The sequence below is a fragment of the Postia placenta genome (assembly GCF_002117355.1).
Source record: "Postia placenta MAD-698-R-SB12 unplaced genomic scaffold POSPLAscaffold_7, whole genome shotgun sequence".
Taxonomy (NCBI): Eukaryota; Fungi; Basidiomycota; class Agaricomycetes; order Polyporales; family Adustoporiaceae; genus Rhodonia; species Rhodonia placenta.
This window is the reverse complement of record NW_020169838.1, coordinates 2,026,775-2,044,921: the sequence shown is the minus strand read 5'-3', so window position 1 is coordinate 2,044,921 and position 18,147 is coordinate 2,026,775. Positions and strand designations below refer to the sequence as shown.

Sequence of the window (18,147 nt, the reverse complement as noted above, 5' to 3'; positions counted from 1 at the left end):
CGAAAGAAAAGTCGAAAGACAAGGACAGGTCGGCGGTCGTGCTGAACGAGCGTGCGGTGCTGAGCGAGCTCGAGCGGATGGGCACAGGCTTGGCCAAAAGGATTGTTCTCCAGTCATAGCAGATGACTGGATAGATCTCCACCTGTAGCTACCACTGCTGACCCTTTCACGCATTTTCTCCTTCTAAAGGATGACCTTCATGAGACGGTCTCTATTTTAAGAATACTTGTGATGTTTCTGTGCTTCCGCTGTGAGATTGTCCGAGGTTCAAGTCACCTTGTGACACGGAGGCGAAGCTACCAATTATCGACATGCTGCCGCAAAACAGCCACAGTCAGACTACGGAGTGGGGATGAGGCGAATTGAGGAGAGACAATACTCTCGCGAATCCCTGTTTGTTTTGTAGGTCCTGGAGACACCGGCGACGACGCACGACGCGCCCGACCACCACTGCCCGTGCTAGTCTCGCAAACCCTCCACACGCCCGTCGCGCACGGCAGCCCGACCTCTGCCCTACCCCTGCCTCGCGTGCGTGTGCGTGTGCGGCTGCGAGCGCGCGGCACCGGGCGACTCGCGCCCGGGCCCGTCCGCGAGCCCGAGCTTGCACAGCGCGCCGCGGAGCGCGTCGAACACGGCCTGGTGCGGCGCCGGCTCGATCGAGTCGATCGTGTGCTGGTGGATGAGGCCCGACACGGGCGAGAACGCGTACGTCGAGTGCCTGTGTGCAGCGCCAGCGTGGGGCCAAGACATTGGTCAGCGCGCGGTCAAGACATGGAAAGCAGACAAGACAGAGCAGGGAGAAGGGGGGGGAGAGTGGAAGCGCACGTACACCTCCCAGCCGCCCCGCGCGCCGCTGACGCGCGCGACGCCCGAGACGGCGAGCCCGACGAAGAGGCTCTTGTCGCGCGTGGTGCGGCGCGGGCGCCGGTTGTCCGCGTCGCTCCAGGTCGGGCCTGGGCCTGGGCCTGGCGCGCCAGTCAGTCAGCGCGGGCGGCGGGCGCGGGGAATCTAGCGGGGGGCGACGCACCTGGCGCGGGCGTGCCGGTGCGCGGGCCGTGCACGCGCACGCGGCGGAGCTCGACGTGGAGGTCGGTGTAGAGCGCGTTGAGCGTGTGGCGCACGAACGCGGAGGACGCCATGTACAGCGGGAGGCCTGTGGGCGGGCGGGCGGGGGAGGAGTCAGCGCTGCGTGGTGGGTGCGGAAATGTAAAACGGAAACGAGGAACAGGAACCGACAAACGGGAGACGACAAATGACAAACTATGAACGATAAACGACAGATTATGAACGATACACTACAAACGACAAACTACAAACGACAAACTACAAACAAGGAACGAGAAAGCGCGGGCGCACGGACGGACGAGTACGCACCCTCGACGTGCAGCGTGCGCGGGAAGGGCGGCGGGAGCGCAGTGGGCGGAGTGTACGCGAGGCGCACGCGCGGGCTATATATGCCCTGCGCCTCGCCGCCGCCGCCGCCGGTACGGGCGCTGTTGTCGTCCTCCGCGAGCGAGGCGACGAGCCCCGTGTGGAAGAAGCCGGGGAGGGTCTGCTGGAGGATGTAGATCGCGCGGCCTGCTCGGATCGGACGGCGGGCGGCGGATGGCGGATGGTGTGCGCGGCGGGGGCGGGAGGCGAGGGGCGAGGGGCGTTCACGAGAGGAGGCGGGAGGACGTTCACGTTCACGCGAGGCGGCGGCCTGCGGGTAGCATCAGAGCCTCTACGGCGCGCGCGGCCGCGGGGGCGCGGACGCACCTGTGCGGATCTCCCACTCCTGGTCGGAGATGTCGCCGCTGCCGCTGCCGTTCCCGTTCCCGTTCCCGTTCCCGTTCCCGTTCCCGTTCTCGCTAGACTTGAGCTCGTCAGGCTCGTTCCCGCTAGACCGAGACTCGTTCCCGCTGGGCGCGTTCGCCGCGTCCCTGCGCGCGGGCCCGAGGCGCGGAGGCGTCGGACACGCGAACGCGGCGGGCGCATACAGGTGTGGGTTCGGCGGCGACGGCGGCGGCAGCGGCTGTGGGACGTCTGCACCGTGCGCGAGCGCGAGCGCGCGGGTGCAGCGGCGCACGGCAGCAGCAGGGCGGACGGCGTGCATCATGGTCATGGTCGTGATCGTGGTGTGGACTGTGCGGGCGCGGGCGACGAGCAGCTCGTCGGCGTCGGGGGGCGCTGTGCTGATACTTATACTAGCGGCGGGACGCGTAGGCGAAGGCACTAGAGGCGCCTTGCCTCGCGTCCGTGACGTATGCGGCAGTCACACGGGCCGATCACAGCGCGAGGGTTCCCACACGCACACGGTTTAAGATTTAAACGCGGCCGTCAAGGGCGCGGTGCATATATATAATCAGTCGAGGCCCACAGGGCGACACAATTCATCGACGCCCCGCCGGTGCGGCCGGGGGATCGGGTGAGAGGTATAGAGCGTAAGCGTAAAGGGGCGGAACACGAATGCGCGGGCGTGCGGGCTACTGCTGGAGAGCGTGCGACCTATGCGAGAAACAAGACCGACCGGAGATTACGAGGAGAGGTAAAGCAGACGGTAAGAGCGTGCGTGAGAGGTGCTATGCGGTGCCGCACTTGGGCATGCGAGAGCGAGGGCGGGACGCGCTTAGAGCTCGTCGCACCACGGCAGGTCGCCATCATCACCGTCGTCACCGTCGTCCCCGCTGTCGTCGCCGGTGCTGCTCGCACTCGCGGACGCAGACGGCACCGCGGTGCTGACGACCGTGATCGAGGGTGTCGCAGTTGCCGTCGCGTTGGCGAGCGTCGCGGTCGTGGGGATCGCGGTCGCGATCGAGGCGGTGATGGACCCCGATATGGGGACCTCGGCGTCGTTCGCTACGCAGAGAACCTGTGCGAGGTCAGATCAGCTGGGATACAACATGGAACAGTGCGGCGGTGCAAAGCGAGTAAGCCTAGAACCGGATCCGGCCTACATGCCTATTACGGTACTCCTCTGTTGTGTCCACCGTCCCGGGGTGTGTGTTGGCCCCGGGAGACAGCCCAGTCAATAGTTTTCCCTCAAGACGTTCACACAGCTGCACGGCGCAAAGACAGGGCCCGCGCACGGACACCCGAGCTCCCGTGCCCCATCCGTTCAGCGTTTGCAGACGTAAACGAGGCACCTATAGCACTAGCGCCCATGCAGTTTTTTAAAAAATCCCGCTGTGCTCGGTACTAGAAGCCGCGCGCTGCGCACCGCCAGCAAGGAAAGCGCAACTCACCTCGCCGACATAGAGATTCTCGCACGACGCATCGATCTGCGGGTTGTTCTCATAGAGCACGGTGGTGTTGAGGCTGTGCGCCTGCGCGACGCTGTCGCAGTCGTCGCCGAGCGCGACGACGTACGTCGTGGTGCAATCGGAGCCGGCGTACCCGAGGCAGAGGGTCTCGCCGGGCGTGAGGTTGCTGCAGTCGGCGTTGATCGCGGCGTTGACGGCGGCGAGCTGGTAGCTGCGGGGGGGAGAGGGTTAGCGGTTAGCGGTCAGCGGGGGCGCGGGCGGACGCACGTGGAGACGTTGTGCGCGGCAGAGATGCTGTTGCAGATGTCGCCCTCCTGCACGGTGTAGGAGCGCGCGCAGGTCTGCGCGTACGTGGCTGCGGGGGAGAAAAGAAAAACACGGCGTCAGGGACGGCGCAGGGCCGGAAGGGCGGGGGGGACGCACCGTGGGCCAGGAAGGGGAGGGCGAGGAGGGCTGCGGCGGCGTTGCGGGCAAACATGACGGGCAGGGCGTGGCAGAAGGAGCGTGGGCGCAAGGAGAGGTGGGCAACGGCGCGCGGGTGGTCGTAGGAGGAGGAGAACATCAGCAGCCGCTCTCCCAGCAACCGCCGCTGCCCTCGGCAATCCCCGCCTTGGCGCCCCTGCGAATACGGTCCGCACATCATCCAACGCGCTGCAGGAAATACAACTCGCATCCGAACATCGGGATCGCTGAATTTATATGCCACAACAGGCGATCCGAATATCGAGAGAAAATTGTACATGAACGCTGCAGGGCCCGCATTGGCTACTTGCACCGCGAGGACAGAATTTGTCGACTCCCATACGAGACTGCCCTAATCACCCTAACCCCAACACATCCACCAGCCCGACTTTGCCATGCCGAGTCACCGTCTTCATCAACCGCTGCCCCTTTCGAAAGGACAATCGTGCAAGTATGGCCAGGCTATAGCCGGTGCACTTCAGGAATCCGCCGACCAAGCAGCCCTTGTGCCGAGCATGCCAGCGGTTGCTGGAATAACGAGGCGATAGCAGTGCCTAGCCAACGGCACGAGCAGGCAATGAATGCGACAGACCGCCGTCCGACGAGGTGTGATGTTCCGCCTCATTGTGGCAGCGTTCCGCTGACCCAGCCCCTTCTGGTGCGGGCAGCTTGCTGCGTTCATAACCGCCTTGTGACAGCGATCTGCTGCATCCATCATCTGCTGGTGCTGGCGCCAGCATGAGCATGACAAGGGCCAGGACGGTGGAACACGCTGCTCGGTCGGTGAAGGATTTGCGGGGCCTGCGAGAGGATGCGCAGAATCGGCATGTCTGTGCTAGTGGGGCGGCACGGAGGGCTAGAAGCGGAACTCTGCATCAGCCTTATTTCATGTCTCTGGCTCATCCCTGTGTATTGTGTATTGCGTTGTCGCACTGCCGCCGTGGTGGCATACTACCATCGTCCTGCAAAGTTGCTGGGGAGCTCTGCTTACATCTCCTGTCCGCGGAGGCCGAGCACCAGCTGAGCGTTGAACGTTGAGCATTGAACGTTGCACGTCGAACACGGTTGCATGTCCGATGTCTGTTCGCCCGAGCGCGCCGCGACAGATGCGTACGCCGTACCGCGCGCCGCACCTCCCTCAAGTCTGGCTGGTGCGGCTGAGGAGCGTGGTGAGCCGACTTGAACTTGAGCTTGAGCGTCCGCGCGCGCAGGGACGCGAAGACGAACATCGCGTGCATTCAGGGCGGGTGCGGTGCTCACTGCATACTGAGGCACCTAACCATCCCTGCGCGCTGGGAGTCTGGGGCGCGCTGGGGACGTGGGCGCGCAGACGGATCGGCGCGGCGCGTCTACACCTACACCTGGCGAACAAGATGACACGCCGGCAGCTGCGAGGCACATTCGGTCACCGGTCAGCGTCGGCATCTTGGGGTCGACGAGGGCCGGTCACGGGTGCGAATGAGGGCGCGAACGGCGGTGGGCGCCGCGTGGGGCGGAGCAGAAGAAGCGCGCGCTGCATCCCTCGGCAATCCCCGCGCTGGCGTCCCTCCTTCTGCTCCTGCTCCTGCTCACCATGCTCGTCCCCGCCGCCGCCCTCCGCCGCCGCCTCGCGACGTCCTCTGTGCGCGCACATGACAACCCCCTGGTGAGCCCCGTGTGCACACCCTCCCACGCGCCGCTCGCCGCTCACCGCATCCCCCAGGGCCTCCCGCGTCGCGACCACAGCCCCGCGCCGCAGATGCCCCGCAGGGGCGGCCCCCCGCAGAAGCGCGCCATCCCGCACGTCGCCAGGGTCCTCGCCGTCGCCAGCGGCAAGGGCGGCGTCGGCAAGAGCACCGTCGCAGGTCCGTCTTCCCCGCGTCCCGCCTCCTCCTGCCCGCGCACGAGTCTGCAGCAGCGGCCGTACATGCTGGCTGGTCTGGGGTCGCGCTTCGTTTGCGTCCGGGGCTGTACACGTGTGTGCTGCGCCCGGTCCCGCCGCTCTCCTCTCTTGCTCTGTGTCACGTCTGTCTCGCCACGCGCGCGCGCTGTCAACGCTGCCTTCCCCTGACCTGTATCCTGCGTGGAGCGCCGCGGCACCATCTTTGCCCATCCGATACATATTCGTGTCTTTGCGGCTGCAAGCCATGCTGCATGTCCGATCTGGTGTCGCATCCCGCGTGCCCGTGGCTGTCGGCCCTGCAGCACCCGTTCGCAGTCCGAATACTTAGCGAACACGGCCCGAAGTGTATTTACGGCTCGGAGCTCCGGATATTGCGAGAAGGGGCGCGCACAGTCCACGTCCGGGGCCTTCAACCAACGATGCCTAGACCCCTGAAGAGATTCACTACGCTTCGCCGTATATCTAGGCACTGTTCGTGGCTGATTGCCCCCCGTTCACTTGCGCAGCTGAGCACATAGAAAGTCCGTACCGCGCGCTATGCGGCCTTGTCGCCGGTGCAGGCGCTTCCATAATGGCTGTAGATTGGCTCTCGTGCCAACGTACTTGGTCCAACAGCCATGTCCCGGCCCGCCGCCCGGGCATACTGCCCGCCACTGTATGAGCTTGCACCGTCGTCATGCACGTCTAACGCCGACGGGTGTGCAGGTGGCGCAAGCTTCCCCAGGGGTACGCGCGCAACGTAATGCCGCTGAATCGATCGTGCGAGCGACTGTATGTTGAGTCGGCGGCGTCACTGTGAGAGAGAGGGATGTCGGGGTGAGACGTGTGGGCGAGCTTTTCATGGCGCCGAAGACCGGCGGCAGCCATAGTTTCTGGTGTGGCACATCGCGAGGCAAGCGTGGTGGCCGGCGAACGCTGGGCGCTGTATCCCCGCGCGGGTAAGCAGGGCTCTGCCGAGCACACCGGCGTACACCGAGGGCGCGCGCACGCTTGCTCGCACGCCATGACCGCGCTCCCCCTCCCAGTGCAGCCTCTCGGACGGCTTCATGCATGCCCTCGCGGCGCAGCGTCCCGGCCGTGGCACCCTTGCGCACTCGCAGAGCTGACGCGCGGCACACCAGTGAACCTCGCCTTCGCGCTCGCCATGCACCGCGACCCCGCGCGCCCGGACGCCCGCCCGCGCGTCGGCATCCTCGACCTCGACGTCTTCGGCCCGTCCGTCCCCACGCTCATGGGCCTCGCCGCCGCCGATGAGCCGCGCCTCACCCCAGGTCCGTCCCCGTCCCCCTCCCCGCACGCGTCCCCGTTCACACACTCATTCGCACCCACACCTGCCCGCCCGCCCGCGCTGCCGCAGCCGGCGCGCTCGTCCCCCTCGTGAACCACGGCCTGCCGTGCATGTCCATGGGCTTCCTCCTCCCGCGCGCGCCCGCGTCCGGCAGCAGCGCCGACACGCCCGTCGTCTGGCGCGGGCTGATGGTCCAGAAGGCCGTGCAGCAGCTCCTGTTTGACGTCGACTGGCGCAGCGGCAGCGGCGACGGAGCAGGCAGCGGCCCCGGCCTCGACGTCCTCGTGCTGGACATGCCGCCCGGCACGGGCGACGTGCCGCTCACGCTCGGCCAGCTCGTCAACGTCGACGGTGCGCGCCCCGCTTCTGCGCGCATACCGGCGCACCACTGGCACTTACACTGACTCGTCCCCCGCCGCGGCTGCAGGCGCCGTCATCGTGTCCACCCCGCAGGACGTCGCGCTCGCCGACGTGCGCAAGGGCGTCGCCATGTTCCAAAAATTGTCCGTGCCCGTGCGTGCCCGTCTCCCTCCTCTCACTGTCCCGCCTCACCGCTGACTGCTGCCTGCAGATCACCGGCCTCCTGCTGAACCAGGCGCACTTCATCTGCCCCACGTGCACGACGCCACACGCGCTGTTCGGCCCGCCCGAGGCGTTCCGCGCGGTCGCTGCGCGCGCGGGCGTGCCCGTGCTCGGCGAGCTCCCGCTCGTCCCCGGCGTGAGCGCGGGCAGCGACCGCGGCGTGCCGTTCGCGCTGCTCGGCGACGTCAACGCGGACGCGGGCGGCGCGCGGGAGTGGCGCGACACGATGCGCGCGGTTGCCGCGCAAGTGTGGCGCACTCTGGCGTGAACGCCGCACAAGTGTGGCGCATTCTGATGCGAGCGCCGTGGACTCTGGGTGCGCGCGCGGGGGGCTGACGGAGACGAGCCTGGCCCCTGCGGCCCCTGTGGGATCGCTGCAGCGCGAGGACACGCGTGTGTGTGGGCTTTCGGGGTCTGTAGGTAGCACATCATCTCGGGGGTTGCGGTGTATATGATGCAGTTGAGTGCGCCAATCGATGGGTCCTCGGCGCACCTTCATGATTATGAAGAGCAATTTGCAAGCACTCGAGGTTGATACACCGGCCTGACCACAGCCTCGAAGACGTGAGCGGGGCCCCCGCCTAGGATCATGGACCGTGAGCTCGCCAGCTTTCATGAAGTACTTGTAGAGCAAGCAGGTTGGGTGGCCGATTCACATCAAGGTAACGTAAGTAAGCGCAGCGCGATTCCAAGTCATCAGCATGGCAGGGGCTGCAAGCCTGATTCAGTGCCGGCCTCCCATGTGGGTAAATGCCCGACATACGCTTCTGCCGCAAGTGTAGGGCTGGCCACACGACATGCGTCGGAAGCCCTGAGACTATAGTGAGCCGCAAATATGCTGCACGTCGGGAATGCAAATGTCACCCGTGTATTTCGTCGTCGAGGTCGACCTGGAGTCCACACATTGCCCGTCGCGGAACCCTTCCGAACGCCAGGCTGCCTACTGTCCAGGTTGAAATCTGGCCTCGCGGTCGTCAGTGACAGCCGCGAGCAGCTATGCGCCGGCCCCCGGACAACAAGGCGGATAGAATAGCATGCATGAACCTCAATTCTAATTGACAAGCATCAAGCAGCAGAGACCAAGCAAGGCAACGGGACGTGTGAAGAGTCCTATCGTAGGGGGCCTTTCAGATCGAACTCAGGCAGCCACGAACCTGCGGCCCCAGCCATATACGGACTCCAATGAGGGATCATGGAACAAATAGTCATGCGGAGCTGGCCTATTGCTTACTAGTACATATTTCGCTGTTAATCTTCCTGGCTACATCATATGCGAAATCTCGTGTCATGGGCACAGCATGTATACAAGACGCAGCAAACGTGACCAAATGATTTGACTATCATGTACATCGATTACAAATCAGCCAAGTTACAACTCGTTTATCCACGACATTCTGAGTAGAGTTTTAGGACCTAGAGGACAATTCAACGTGCATTACTCACCGCCGGCGTATTTGTCCATGTTGAAACTGACCCCAGGCAGGAACTCATCTGTTCATATGCGGATCAGTCACATGGACATGTTGAAGGACTTCTACTGACCATCTGCGTTGGGCACTGGAGGGGTGTGTCAGCGTCCAAAATTACTGTCACGACAGAAAATAGAGACCTACCAGGCATAGGCTTAGGCATGGCCGCAGTCTGGAGGACAGCAAAGCTGATGATAGCAAGATAAGAGCCGAATTTCAAGAACTGCATTGTGGACTTTGGGGTTTGAGATGGGTGGAGTCGCTAGTAGGCATCTGCACGACACCCTAGCATTATATAGGCTCATGTTATCGGCGAGAAGACAGGAGTTTCGGCTTCGGCAGTCCGGTATGTGTTGCTACTCGGGGATATAAAGTCACATTGCCGCAATATGCAATGTTTCCAAGTGGCACTTGCACATAACGGCGGACTCACCCCGTTTCAAGCATCCACTTTTACGTCTCCAAGCGCCCTACAACTGTGGTTGATAAGGCAATGAATGTCAAGCTGTAACGCCTTTTAGTATTTGTGCACACGCCTGTTCTACAACGCCGTCTCAGCGTGCCAGCATTCAATAGCTGCGTGGGGGGGGGGGGGGGGGGCGGGGGGCGGGGGGGATCACGTACAGTTTCTCAGCTGATAGGTTACAACACTGTCCGAGCCTCGGGTGGTGCTAATTCTTCTGAAACGCGAAACTTAGCGCGTATATCACGCGCATGAGTGACGATGAGGCCTACAGTTCTTTCTAACCATCAGTTGTGGGCCGTACACCTTTTGAGCCTTCAAGGAGGGCCTCGCCCCTCTTCGAAACGTAGACAGCAGAACGCATTAACGAGTGTAGTCGCGAAATCGGCGTGTTTCGCTCTACGCAGAGGAATGAAGCCTATCGCATTGTTGACCTACCGACTCGCATATTCGGAGAGACACAGAAGGATTGCTACATGGCTGCTAGCACCAAGTAGAGAGGACCGCGGGCCTAATCGGGACTTGAGCGCATGACAAGCGCTGGTTTTTGCGTCTCAAGAACAAATTGGCGCAACCCGATGTTTAAGAACGGCGCTGCAAGTCATTTCAATAGAGTCTTCTGACGCGATTTTTTGTTGTATCTTGACAGCAGGAACAGATTGGTCATCCAATAGAAGCATCTTTGCGCGGCTGAGCACCTGTCGTGATAAGCGCGGACCCCCAGTCGCTGCTTGAATTGCCTCAGGGAATTACGAATGGGCACCGCAAGGCAGCAACGCAACCTAAATGCGAAAACAGCTGCACTCAACTGCCAGCCATGGCGCGTGCCGCTTATCAGCCTCCGATCAACGCTATTGACGACGGTTAGGATCGGGTTTATGGCAACAACACTCAACGTACTACTAACCTCGTGGACTGCGACTTGAGAATCGGTCACACCACCGACCTGACCGGTATTCGCCTGATTTCCGCTCACGCATTCATGAGGCGCTCGTAAATGCGGAAAATCACGAACTTCCGCGATCCTCGGGACGTGCCTCTGCTGCTCGTGTAGTTTCACGACATGGCGCGGGATGTTCCGCATCTCGAGTCTGTTGGAACATACGGTCAGGTCATTGTCGATCTCTATGGCTGAGGAACATTACAGTGAGACTGCTCATGTTACAACGCACAGTGTACATGTGACCTAAGATTGGTTCTCAGTTATAATGTAGCACATCTTGATCCTCTCGAAGGTGCTTTTCTCCTGTACGATCCATTTAATGTGAAATTAGTATCTCAGGTCTTTGAAAAGGGTGCAAAAGAATGATCATCGACGTGAACGAACACTCCGTGATACGTATAAGGTGATTTTCAAACAAGGAAAATAAGGCGTACCCTACCGGATAGATACAGCGAGCGTTGTAAAGTCGGCTGACTTGAAAGGTTGTCTTACCTTAGAACGCGCCAACCATGCGGTCCGATAGTTCGCGACCCACAACCCGTTCTTTTTCGTAGTTTTCCGGGATGAAGTCTCGTATAGCCTGCAGCCAAGCCTCATCCCGTTTGTAAAACGGGAAGTATACAGCTTTGACAAACTCCCAGTGCTCTGGATACCATCCAGACTCCTCCCAGTCAATGACCGCCACAACTGTGCCTCCGCGCACGAAGATATTGCGTGGTGCGAGGTCGCCATGAGTAAAAGCGATGCGGTGGTCGTTGCGCATGCGAGAGCGGATGTCTGCAAGAATCTCATCACATAAGTATAGCTTCGCGGCGACGATGAGACCGTCATTGAATGCGCTTTCGTTTGGAAATGGACCGACAGGTTGTGAGGATATGCGGCTGTCAATGCAAGTGACACCATTTAGCCCGCACACTGCTGGTCCATGAGGAGACCGGAGAGCACGAAGCTGAAGGACGAAGGAGCGCAGCTGAAGAACGATGTTTGAGCGCTGCTCGGCGTCGAGATGCTGCCATGCCCACTCCAAGTTATCGCCTTCTACCTTCTTCATAAGCAGGTATTTCCGCCCACACCACTCCGCTGCGACAAAGACGCGTGGGACAGGGATAGAGGTGTGGTTGCGGACAAATTCGATTGTATGGCCCTCGTGCGCGATATTTTGGGTGGTGACTTTGAGAACAAGACCAAAGGGCAGGAAGACTATGCGGGCCTCTGATGTCCCAAATATGTAGATGCACCAAGCTCGGATCCAGATATATATGTTAAGGATTGCTGCGAGAAACATGGTAAGCCTGAAAGTGGAGGCGGAGTCCAGAGTTCGTTCCAGTGCTTAAGATTTGATCGGAGTTCCATTGTAAATTGCCGATCGATCGTGATCGAACCGACAGCAGGAGCATTGAACGGTTAATCCAATATTCTTGCTTCACCACTTCCCTATGAACATACACATGCGCTCCTCAAGCTTCAAGTGTAGAAGATGCCTAGAAGCGGCGAGTACATGTGGACAACACACTCTCAAGATAGGATGCTCAATCGTTTTGATGCCCATTGTGCCTACCCAAAATAGAATACAATGCACGGACACAATATCGGTAGAAACCGAGACCTATTGTTCCATTACATGCAGGTGAACCCTCATCGTCCCTCTGCAACCTCTTCTTCATCTTTTTATCAATCAGGTGCCCTCAATGTGATCTCATCCGCCTTCACGTCGTTGATGATGCTTGGCATAGCGGGTGTATCATGTGTGTACCGAGTCGGAGTCTTCCGCCGGTTCGGGCTCACACTGTCTTCAGCGGAGGGGGCATCTACGGCAGGCTCCGTGCGAAATGCCCCTCGCGCTCAGCAATTTTGTGAATATCGACGAACATGTTGTGACTAGCATGTCGGAGCCCCTTTGAACTGTGAACCGCAGACGCGGTCATAATTCCAACACTACAGCATGTTGAGAAACTCATGCAATTAAATCTTGGCTGGTGTCGATGTCCAATGCAGGGCAGAAAGAACCGTAGTCGACAAAACCTACATCCGACACATCGTGGACGAGAGAGCATACTCATTGACGTCTGAGGAGGCGCGCTCATTGTCCCAGTACTCATCATATCCGTGCGTCGCCTTTCGTTCACTCATTATAGGGCATTCAACCCCTTTAAAACAGTCGTCTTTTATTTTCCGTCACGATCGATGCTGAACACTTCTCTCGGCAAGCCCGAGGCTACACGCAAGGCTCATGCAAACGCAAAAGTGCTCATATTCGGCAAGCCCAACTCGTTGCTCGTCAACAGTGCGAGCAGTAGTGGCGACGACAACGTGCCTTCTGCGCTTCTGGTAGAATCACACCGACTCCAACAAACCTGCAAAAGTCAACGGTGAATGGATGTAGTGTGGTTCAAAAGACAAAGTCACACAGCGAGTATGGGGTAATTTGGCGTGAATATCGTAGGGCCAGGATACTAGCCTGGAGGGCCGACGGGATCGTGGTGTGCGCTCGGACCTGCAGGCTTACTTCTTGGACACGCGTGTATGTGGATTCCCGGAGTCTGTAGCTAGCACATGATTCGGAATTCTCCAACGTATATAATGCAGACGAGTACCACGATCGATGGATCCCGAATTCACCTCCTACGTCCACCATCATGGATAACATCTTGAAGGCACTCGGCGTTGACAAAGACTGCAAGATTGCCGTTCTACAATATGAGCGGGATGTTTTTGGAGTAGGGAAGGAGGAGGAGCTCCACTGGGCCATTGTGATACAGACCATCTCCAGGCCCGGCATCAGGTCGAGGTTTCCGTGCTTCCAGGCTTACGATCGTACATTCAACGACGAGCGGGGAAAGTAGTGGGTGTTGTACGACCAGGATGTTTCGCTGTTCACCACGCGTAAGTGCCTTGGCGGCGTCTACATCGGTAGCATCAAACATAGCCAGTTGAAGCTGTTGCGGGAGGTGCATATCCTTACTTCGACTACAACTAGATGGGTATGCTGATATGACTTAGGTTGTCTACACCAATCCACCCACGAACAGGCCCGCGGAGTGGAATTGCCGCGACTGGGTCATGGAAGTAATCCAACTGTTCTCCGAAAAAGGATGGCTTTATGCGAACATTCCTGCCCAATCGACACTGCTTCCCTCGCTCCGGCGCGCGAGCGTCGCCACCACGAGTGCGTACGCTGAAAGCAGGACTGCACTTCCTGTCATTGTCGAGCTTGAGGATGTCAATGGCGAGTCAACTCAAATCTAGACTTCACAATATACATCTAAACCTTGGAATGATACCTAGTTGCGGGCACAGCGTAGAATGCCATCTGCATTTCGACCTTACCCTTACTTTGTTTTCCCTTGTGTGGCCAATACTGTATTACAGATGGTATCTCAGACGTCTGCATTTAAGGAAAACTTGTCGTCTCAGAAAAAAGGCATGTTCCCAAAGACAGCTTGTACACTCCAGGACAAACTCGCGCACAGAATCGTTGCCTGATCTACGAATCACAAGCAGTGAGCATCGCACAATTAACGACTATGAGAAGGTAACGTTACCTTAAAATGCGCCAACCATGCGGTCCGATAGTTCACGATCCACAAGCCAGTCTTTCTCGTAGTCCCCTGGGATGAAATCTCGAATGGCCCGCATCCATGCTTCGTCTCGTGGATGCGCCATTGGGAAGTACATGGCCCTGACGAACTCCCAATGCTCCGGATACCACCCAGATTCCTCCCAATCTATCACAGCCACAATTGTTCCACCACGTACGAGGATATTGCGAGGTGCAAGGTCGGCATGCGTGAACACAATCCGGTGATCGTCGCGCATGCGAGAGCGGACGTCTGCAAGGATCTCCTCGCATGAATATGGCTCTGCGGCGTCGATGAGACGGTCGTTGAATGCGCCTTCGTTGGCGAATGGTCCAATTGGGTGCGAGGATACGCGGCTGTCTAGGGTAGCAGCACCATTCAGACCGCATACGGCCTGTCCGTGGGGAGATTTTAGGGCCCGAAGCTGGAGGACGAATGAGCGTAGCTGTTCGACGATGTTTGCGCGCTGCTCGGTATCGAGATGACGCCATACTGCCTGCAAATTATCGCCGTGTACCCTCTTCATGAGTACAAATCTCCGGTCATACCACGCTGTTGCGGCTATGACACGGGGAACAGGAATAGATGTGTGTTTTCGGATGAAGTTGATGATGTGGCCCTCATGGGCGATGGTAAGTTCGCTTTGGATTTTGAGAACAAGGCCGAAGGGCAAAAACTGTACGCTGCTGGCTAAGGTCCCTTTCCAATAGTAGTACCACTCTAGAGCGTCGACGTAGATGTTTAGGACAGCTGCTAGCAACATGGTTGGGTCAAAAATGGGGATGTGTAGAAAAGGAAGCAGTTAAATTAGATCGGAGTTCTATGTTACGAATCACCGATTGATCACGAGCGAACGGGAGATTCCCCACATGTTTTGATGAACATGCGGACCTGAAGGATTCAAGTTACCACCAGCAACATGCAGTACTGCAAAATAGCTTCGCGCTATAATAACCGGGTGTAGTGGATTGATCGATCGGGCTTATCAAATGTGGACGTTAAACCTTCGAATTGCCAGTTTATTCATATTCTTTACGTGGCTAAGACTTTGATTGCAACATATAATGTACCCCTCCAATGCGCCGTTCGGCTACGCAGAACTCGTGTTCAGACGTCTATGTCCACAACAAGAGTCGGACTGCTTAGATTGGCGGTAGTCTGCCGACTGCCTGGTAGGTACAGTGCGGTGTTATGTAATCATGGATACGGAAGATGACACGTAGCAATGAGGATCTAGGCCTTTACCCTGGTTTATCTCCAGCACTAGCATTGGCAACCGTTGATCACTGAACTGATTACCTGCACGGGCATTCTCGGAAAGTACGCCGGCACGACTTGAAAACAATGTACATATGTTCTATTGTTGGTCTATAGCTTGCGAGGGTCTCCACGATGCACGACGCTACAACTTGCCGTCGACACCCATCACCATAGCCAGCATTTTAGCTTTTCCTATGGACATACAGTGTAAGATCGCTGTGGTCCAGTATGAACGAGCTGACTACAGAGTAGGGACGGAGGAGCACCTCCACTGGGCCATAGTGGTGCAAACGGAGAGGCTCGATCAGGATCTTCCATGTTTCCAGGTATTCGACCGCCACTACAGTGACAGCCGGGGAGTGCAATGGCACTTGTTCGATCGAGACATCTCGCTGCTCAAAATGCGGAAGTGTTTGGGCGGCATCTCAATTGGCAGTGTCAAGTACAGCCGGATTAAGGCGCTCCGGGAGGTGCACACAAGCCTTGAATCAGAGAATGGACTGATGTGCTGACGACATTCACGCGAAGGTCATCTCTGGCAAAGGCCCTGTGCCGAAGTTCCCTGAGTGGAATTATAGATACTGGATGATTGAAGTCATCCAGCTGTTCGCTGAGCAGGGGTGGATCAGTACGAGCATTCTGGACCAAGCGACACTCCTTCCGTCGATGAGGATCGCCAGCGTCACTACAAAGGCCGCTTACACCGGTTCTCCGCGTCCGATCCGCGTCCGATACCAGTCATCATCGACCTCACAGTCTGAGTCTCCGGTAGGTCAGTCTGCATTCGTTGCAACGTTCAGACTGCGAGATTGATGATGACGTACCACAGCGAGCAGAATGCCTTACAGAAGGATCCAAGTGGCTGTTATGCTGCGCTGATGGATGGCTTGCAGCTTTGACAACTTTGGGCGGCATCAGAATAGACTGGCGCGGTCCGCCCGACACTACTGGCCCTACACTATTGCTACCGCACATGGTTGGAGGTGGACAAGACAATAAGCATGGGTTCTCGGACTCAAATTCCCCTAGTGGCTCCTGAGTCCTTGTTCTAGCTAGTGGGGAGAATCGTAAAGTATTGAAGTTGGCTGGAGTACTGCAACAATGACGATGCGGATTTGAGAATGTACTTGACGGGGTCTTTCGCGAACAAATGACATGCCTGCATGCGACTTAGCTGAGGATTCATTTTCGTGTATTGTCAGTTCTATCGCAGTAACGTGGGACCTTGACAATGTGGGGTTGCGGGTAGGCACTCACTAGAATTGTCCATGAGTGTCACATAATTACCTGAATCGTCATTTGCCTACACAGTATATCCGCAACACATGCTACCTGGAGACTATGAGACAATTGCACCGTCAGGTTGTTCTAAGTCCACTTCGTCTCCGAATCTAGTGAGCCGTTCCCATGGAATATGCACCGCATACTTCTCGTTCCACTCCCAGATCTTTTCAACATCCCTGCACCTGTGCCAATTTGAGAAATCCGGATACGGTGTCTTGTGTCCTTTGACCCAATCATTAGTCACCAGCCCTACATCTGCATTGCACAAGATATGCTGCCGTAACATATCCACGCAATGGTCTAGAGGGCGAAAACATCAGCAAGTATCGAGTACGGGTTACCGACGATAATTCACCTAAATGGGTTCGATAAGCCTGAGGCCCCTCTAGGATTGCCGATTCGGTATCCTTGTAATACTCGTAGTAGGTATGCTTGCGTAAGACATTCTATGAGAGGTGTAAGTCTTGTGATTCGTACCAAACTTCAGGAAGGGAACACACCAAACAATGAAGCTGATGAGTGAAGTCAAGCGTGCCCATATAGCCTCCACCGTCCACGTCCATGAATTTGATCAGCGATGGACGCTCTTCTTTGTGAAGTTTCTTCAACATTTCACTGGTGATTCTTGTCGGCCTCGCTGTAAGGCAATATCTCAGTCGTGGTCAGGAACTGTAGAACCATCATCATGACGAACAGCGATGGACTATTGCGTCCCAGGCAGCATCGAGATCTAGAGACGGCTTGCCCATGTACACGGAAGGGTTGAACAGGGTCCCGTTGAACTTTACATCATGATACTCAACGGACTCAATCAGAGGTGCTGCAACGGGTGTCAGTCTCCAAAAGTTCGACATGCCATGACATCACATACAGTATGCAGACAGTAATCTTGCGCACTGCGAATCAGATGGCCTCCGAAGAGACAGAAGAAAGAGACTCGTCGAGATGGATATGAGTACGGCGTGCACGACCCAAGGAAGGAACTTGGCCCATCTTCGCCTGCGGTACAGATGCTCTCCTTGGAGAGAGTCGTCGTCCACGTCAGTCTCTGATTGGGTCAGCAAGTGGCTAGTCGAGTCATCCTCCTTGCCATCTAGTAGGAGTTGGTATGTGCTGGTGGAGCCTGACATGGCTCGGGGAATGCGGTGACACGAGCGGGGGGAAGTGAAGGATTTGTGCTCGTGAAACGTCACTGCAATCGGTATAGTGTACCTCAGCCGATGTCTCTCACAATAGCTACAAGGACCAAAGAACAACCTAAGGCGTCAGAAGCCGCCCCTTGACATTAAGTCCCGACGCTTGCGGGACGCCTGCGAAGTCTGTGCATTGTCCCTGGATAGGAAAATGGTCGTCGATGAGGCATCTTACCAGAGACGGACATTTCTTCTGATCACAACGAGTAAGTCAGGAAGGCAGCAGATATATTTTTAGCTGAGCGAAGCCACTCACCTGACATAACATTACACAAATGTACCATGAGATCAAGACACTGTCAAATTGTACGACCCCGACATCGCCGTTGGTGTCATTACTGTCAATGAGACTCTACGACACGTCCTCCCTCAATCGACCTGACGCTCGCCATGAAGAATCATTACGTATCGCAAGTGTGAACTTGTGCCGTTAGATATAACGTTAATTGCCAAAATGTCCGAAACGTTCTGATAGATCATTTATCATAGGTGTTTCTTAGC

The 18,147-nt window shown here is 57.6% G+C and overlaps 9 protein-coding genes across 9 annotated transcripts; 3 read left to right on the top strand and 6 right to left on the bottom strand.

Moving 5' to 3' along the window:
• Nucleotides 1-513: 513 nt before the first annotated feature.
• POSPLADRAFT_1142871 (hypothetical protein) lies at nt 514-2,104 on the bottom strand (the record flags this gene model as incomplete). Its single annotated transcript, XM_024485481.1, has 2 exons — nt 514-718; nt 1,755-2,104. The coding sequence occupies 2 exons, from the start codon at nt 2,102-2,104 to the stop codon at nt 514-516; spliced, it is 555 nt and encodes a 184-aa protein (XP_024339251.1).
• Nucleotides 2,105-2,298: 194 nt separating this feature from the next.
• On the bottom strand, nt 2,299-3,783 carry POSPLADRAFT_1040044 (carbohydrate-binding module family 50 protein). The gene is made up of 4 exons (XM_024477656.1): nt 3,666-3,783; nt 3,510-3,597; nt 3,225-3,453; nt 2,299-2,851 (listed from the first exon to the last, which is right to left on the bottom strand). The coding sequence occupies exons 1-4, from the start codon at nt 3,718-3,720 to the stop codon at nt 2,609-2,611; spliced, it is 615 nt and encodes a 204-aa protein (XP_024339250.1). The 5' UTR covers nt 3,721-3,783; the 3' UTR covers nt 2,299-2,608.
• Nucleotides 3,784-5,442: 1,659 nt separating this feature from the next.
• Nucleotides 5,443-7,724, top strand: POSPLADRAFT_1142964 (hypothetical protein; the record flags this gene model as incomplete). Its single annotated transcript, XM_024485500.1, has 5 exons — nt 5,443-5,548; nt 6,708-6,857; nt 6,944-7,225; nt 7,302-7,387; nt 7,446-7,724. The coding sequence occupies 5 exons, from the start codon at nt 5,443-5,445 to the stop codon at nt 7,722-7,724; spliced, it is 903 nt and encodes a 300-aa protein (XP_024339249.1).
• A 1,167-nt stretch (nt 7,725-8,891) lies between these two features.
• On the bottom strand, nt 8,892-9,154 carry POSPLADRAFT_1057067 (hypothetical protein; the record flags this gene model as incomplete). The annotated part of the gene is made up of 3 exons (XM_024480867.1): nt 8,892-8,947; nt 8,999-9,013; nt 9,070-9,154. 3 exons carry the CDS (start codon nt 9,152-9,154, stop codon nt 8,892-8,894), a joined length of 156 nt encoding a protein of 51 aa, XP_024339248.1.
• A 1,670-nt stretch (nt 9,155-10,824) lies between these two features.
• Nucleotides 10,825-11,616, bottom strand: POSPLADRAFT_1143373 (hypothetical protein; the record flags this gene model as incomplete). The annotated part of the gene is made up of 1 exon (XM_024485554.1): nt 10,825-11,616. The coding sequence occupies one exon, from the start codon at nt 11,614-11,616 to the stop codon at nt 10,825-10,827; it is 792 nt and encodes a 263-aa protein (XP_024339247.1).
• Nucleotides 11,617-12,967: 1,351 nt separating this feature from the next.
• On the top strand, nt 12,968-13,577 carry POSPLADRAFT_1057065 (hypothetical protein; the record flags this gene model as incomplete). Its single annotated transcript, XM_024480866.1, has 3 exons — nt 12,968-13,081; nt 13,175-13,279; nt 13,332-13,577. 3 exons carry the CDS (start codon nt 12,968-12,970, stop codon nt 13,575-13,577), a joined length of 465 nt encoding a protein of 154 aa, XP_024339246.1.
• Nucleotides 13,578-13,874: 297 nt separating this feature from the next.
• Nucleotides 13,875-14,672, bottom strand: POSPLADRAFT_1057064 (hypothetical protein; the record flags this gene model as incomplete). The annotated part of the gene is made up of 1 exon (XM_024480865.1): nt 13,875-14,672. The coding sequence occupies one exon, from the start codon at nt 14,670-14,672 to the stop codon at nt 13,875-13,877; it is 798 nt and encodes a 265-aa protein (XP_024339245.1).
• A 354-nt stretch (nt 14,673-15,026) lies between these two features.
• POSPLADRAFT_1143298 (hypothetical protein) lies at nt 15,027-16,208 on the top strand (the record flags this gene model as incomplete). The annotated part of the gene is made up of 4 exons (XM_024485543.1): nt 15,027-15,081; nt 15,284-15,639; nt 15,698-15,941; nt 16,063-16,208. 4 exons carry the CDS (start codon nt 15,027-15,029, stop codon nt 16,206-16,208), a joined length of 801 nt encoding a protein of 266 aa, XP_024339244.1.
• A 300-nt stretch (nt 16,209-16,508) lies between these two features.
• On the bottom strand, nt 16,509-17,307 carry POSPLADRAFT_1142351 (hypothetical protein; the record flags this gene model as incomplete). Its single annotated transcript, XM_024485410.1, has 4 exons — nt 16,509-16,753; nt 16,809-16,899; nt 16,954-17,090; nt 17,148-17,307. The coding sequence occupies 4 exons, from the start codon at nt 17,305-17,307 to the stop codon at nt 16,509-16,511; spliced, it is 633 nt and encodes a 210-aa protein (XP_024339243.1).
• Nucleotides 17,308-18,147: the final 840 nt, after the last annotated feature.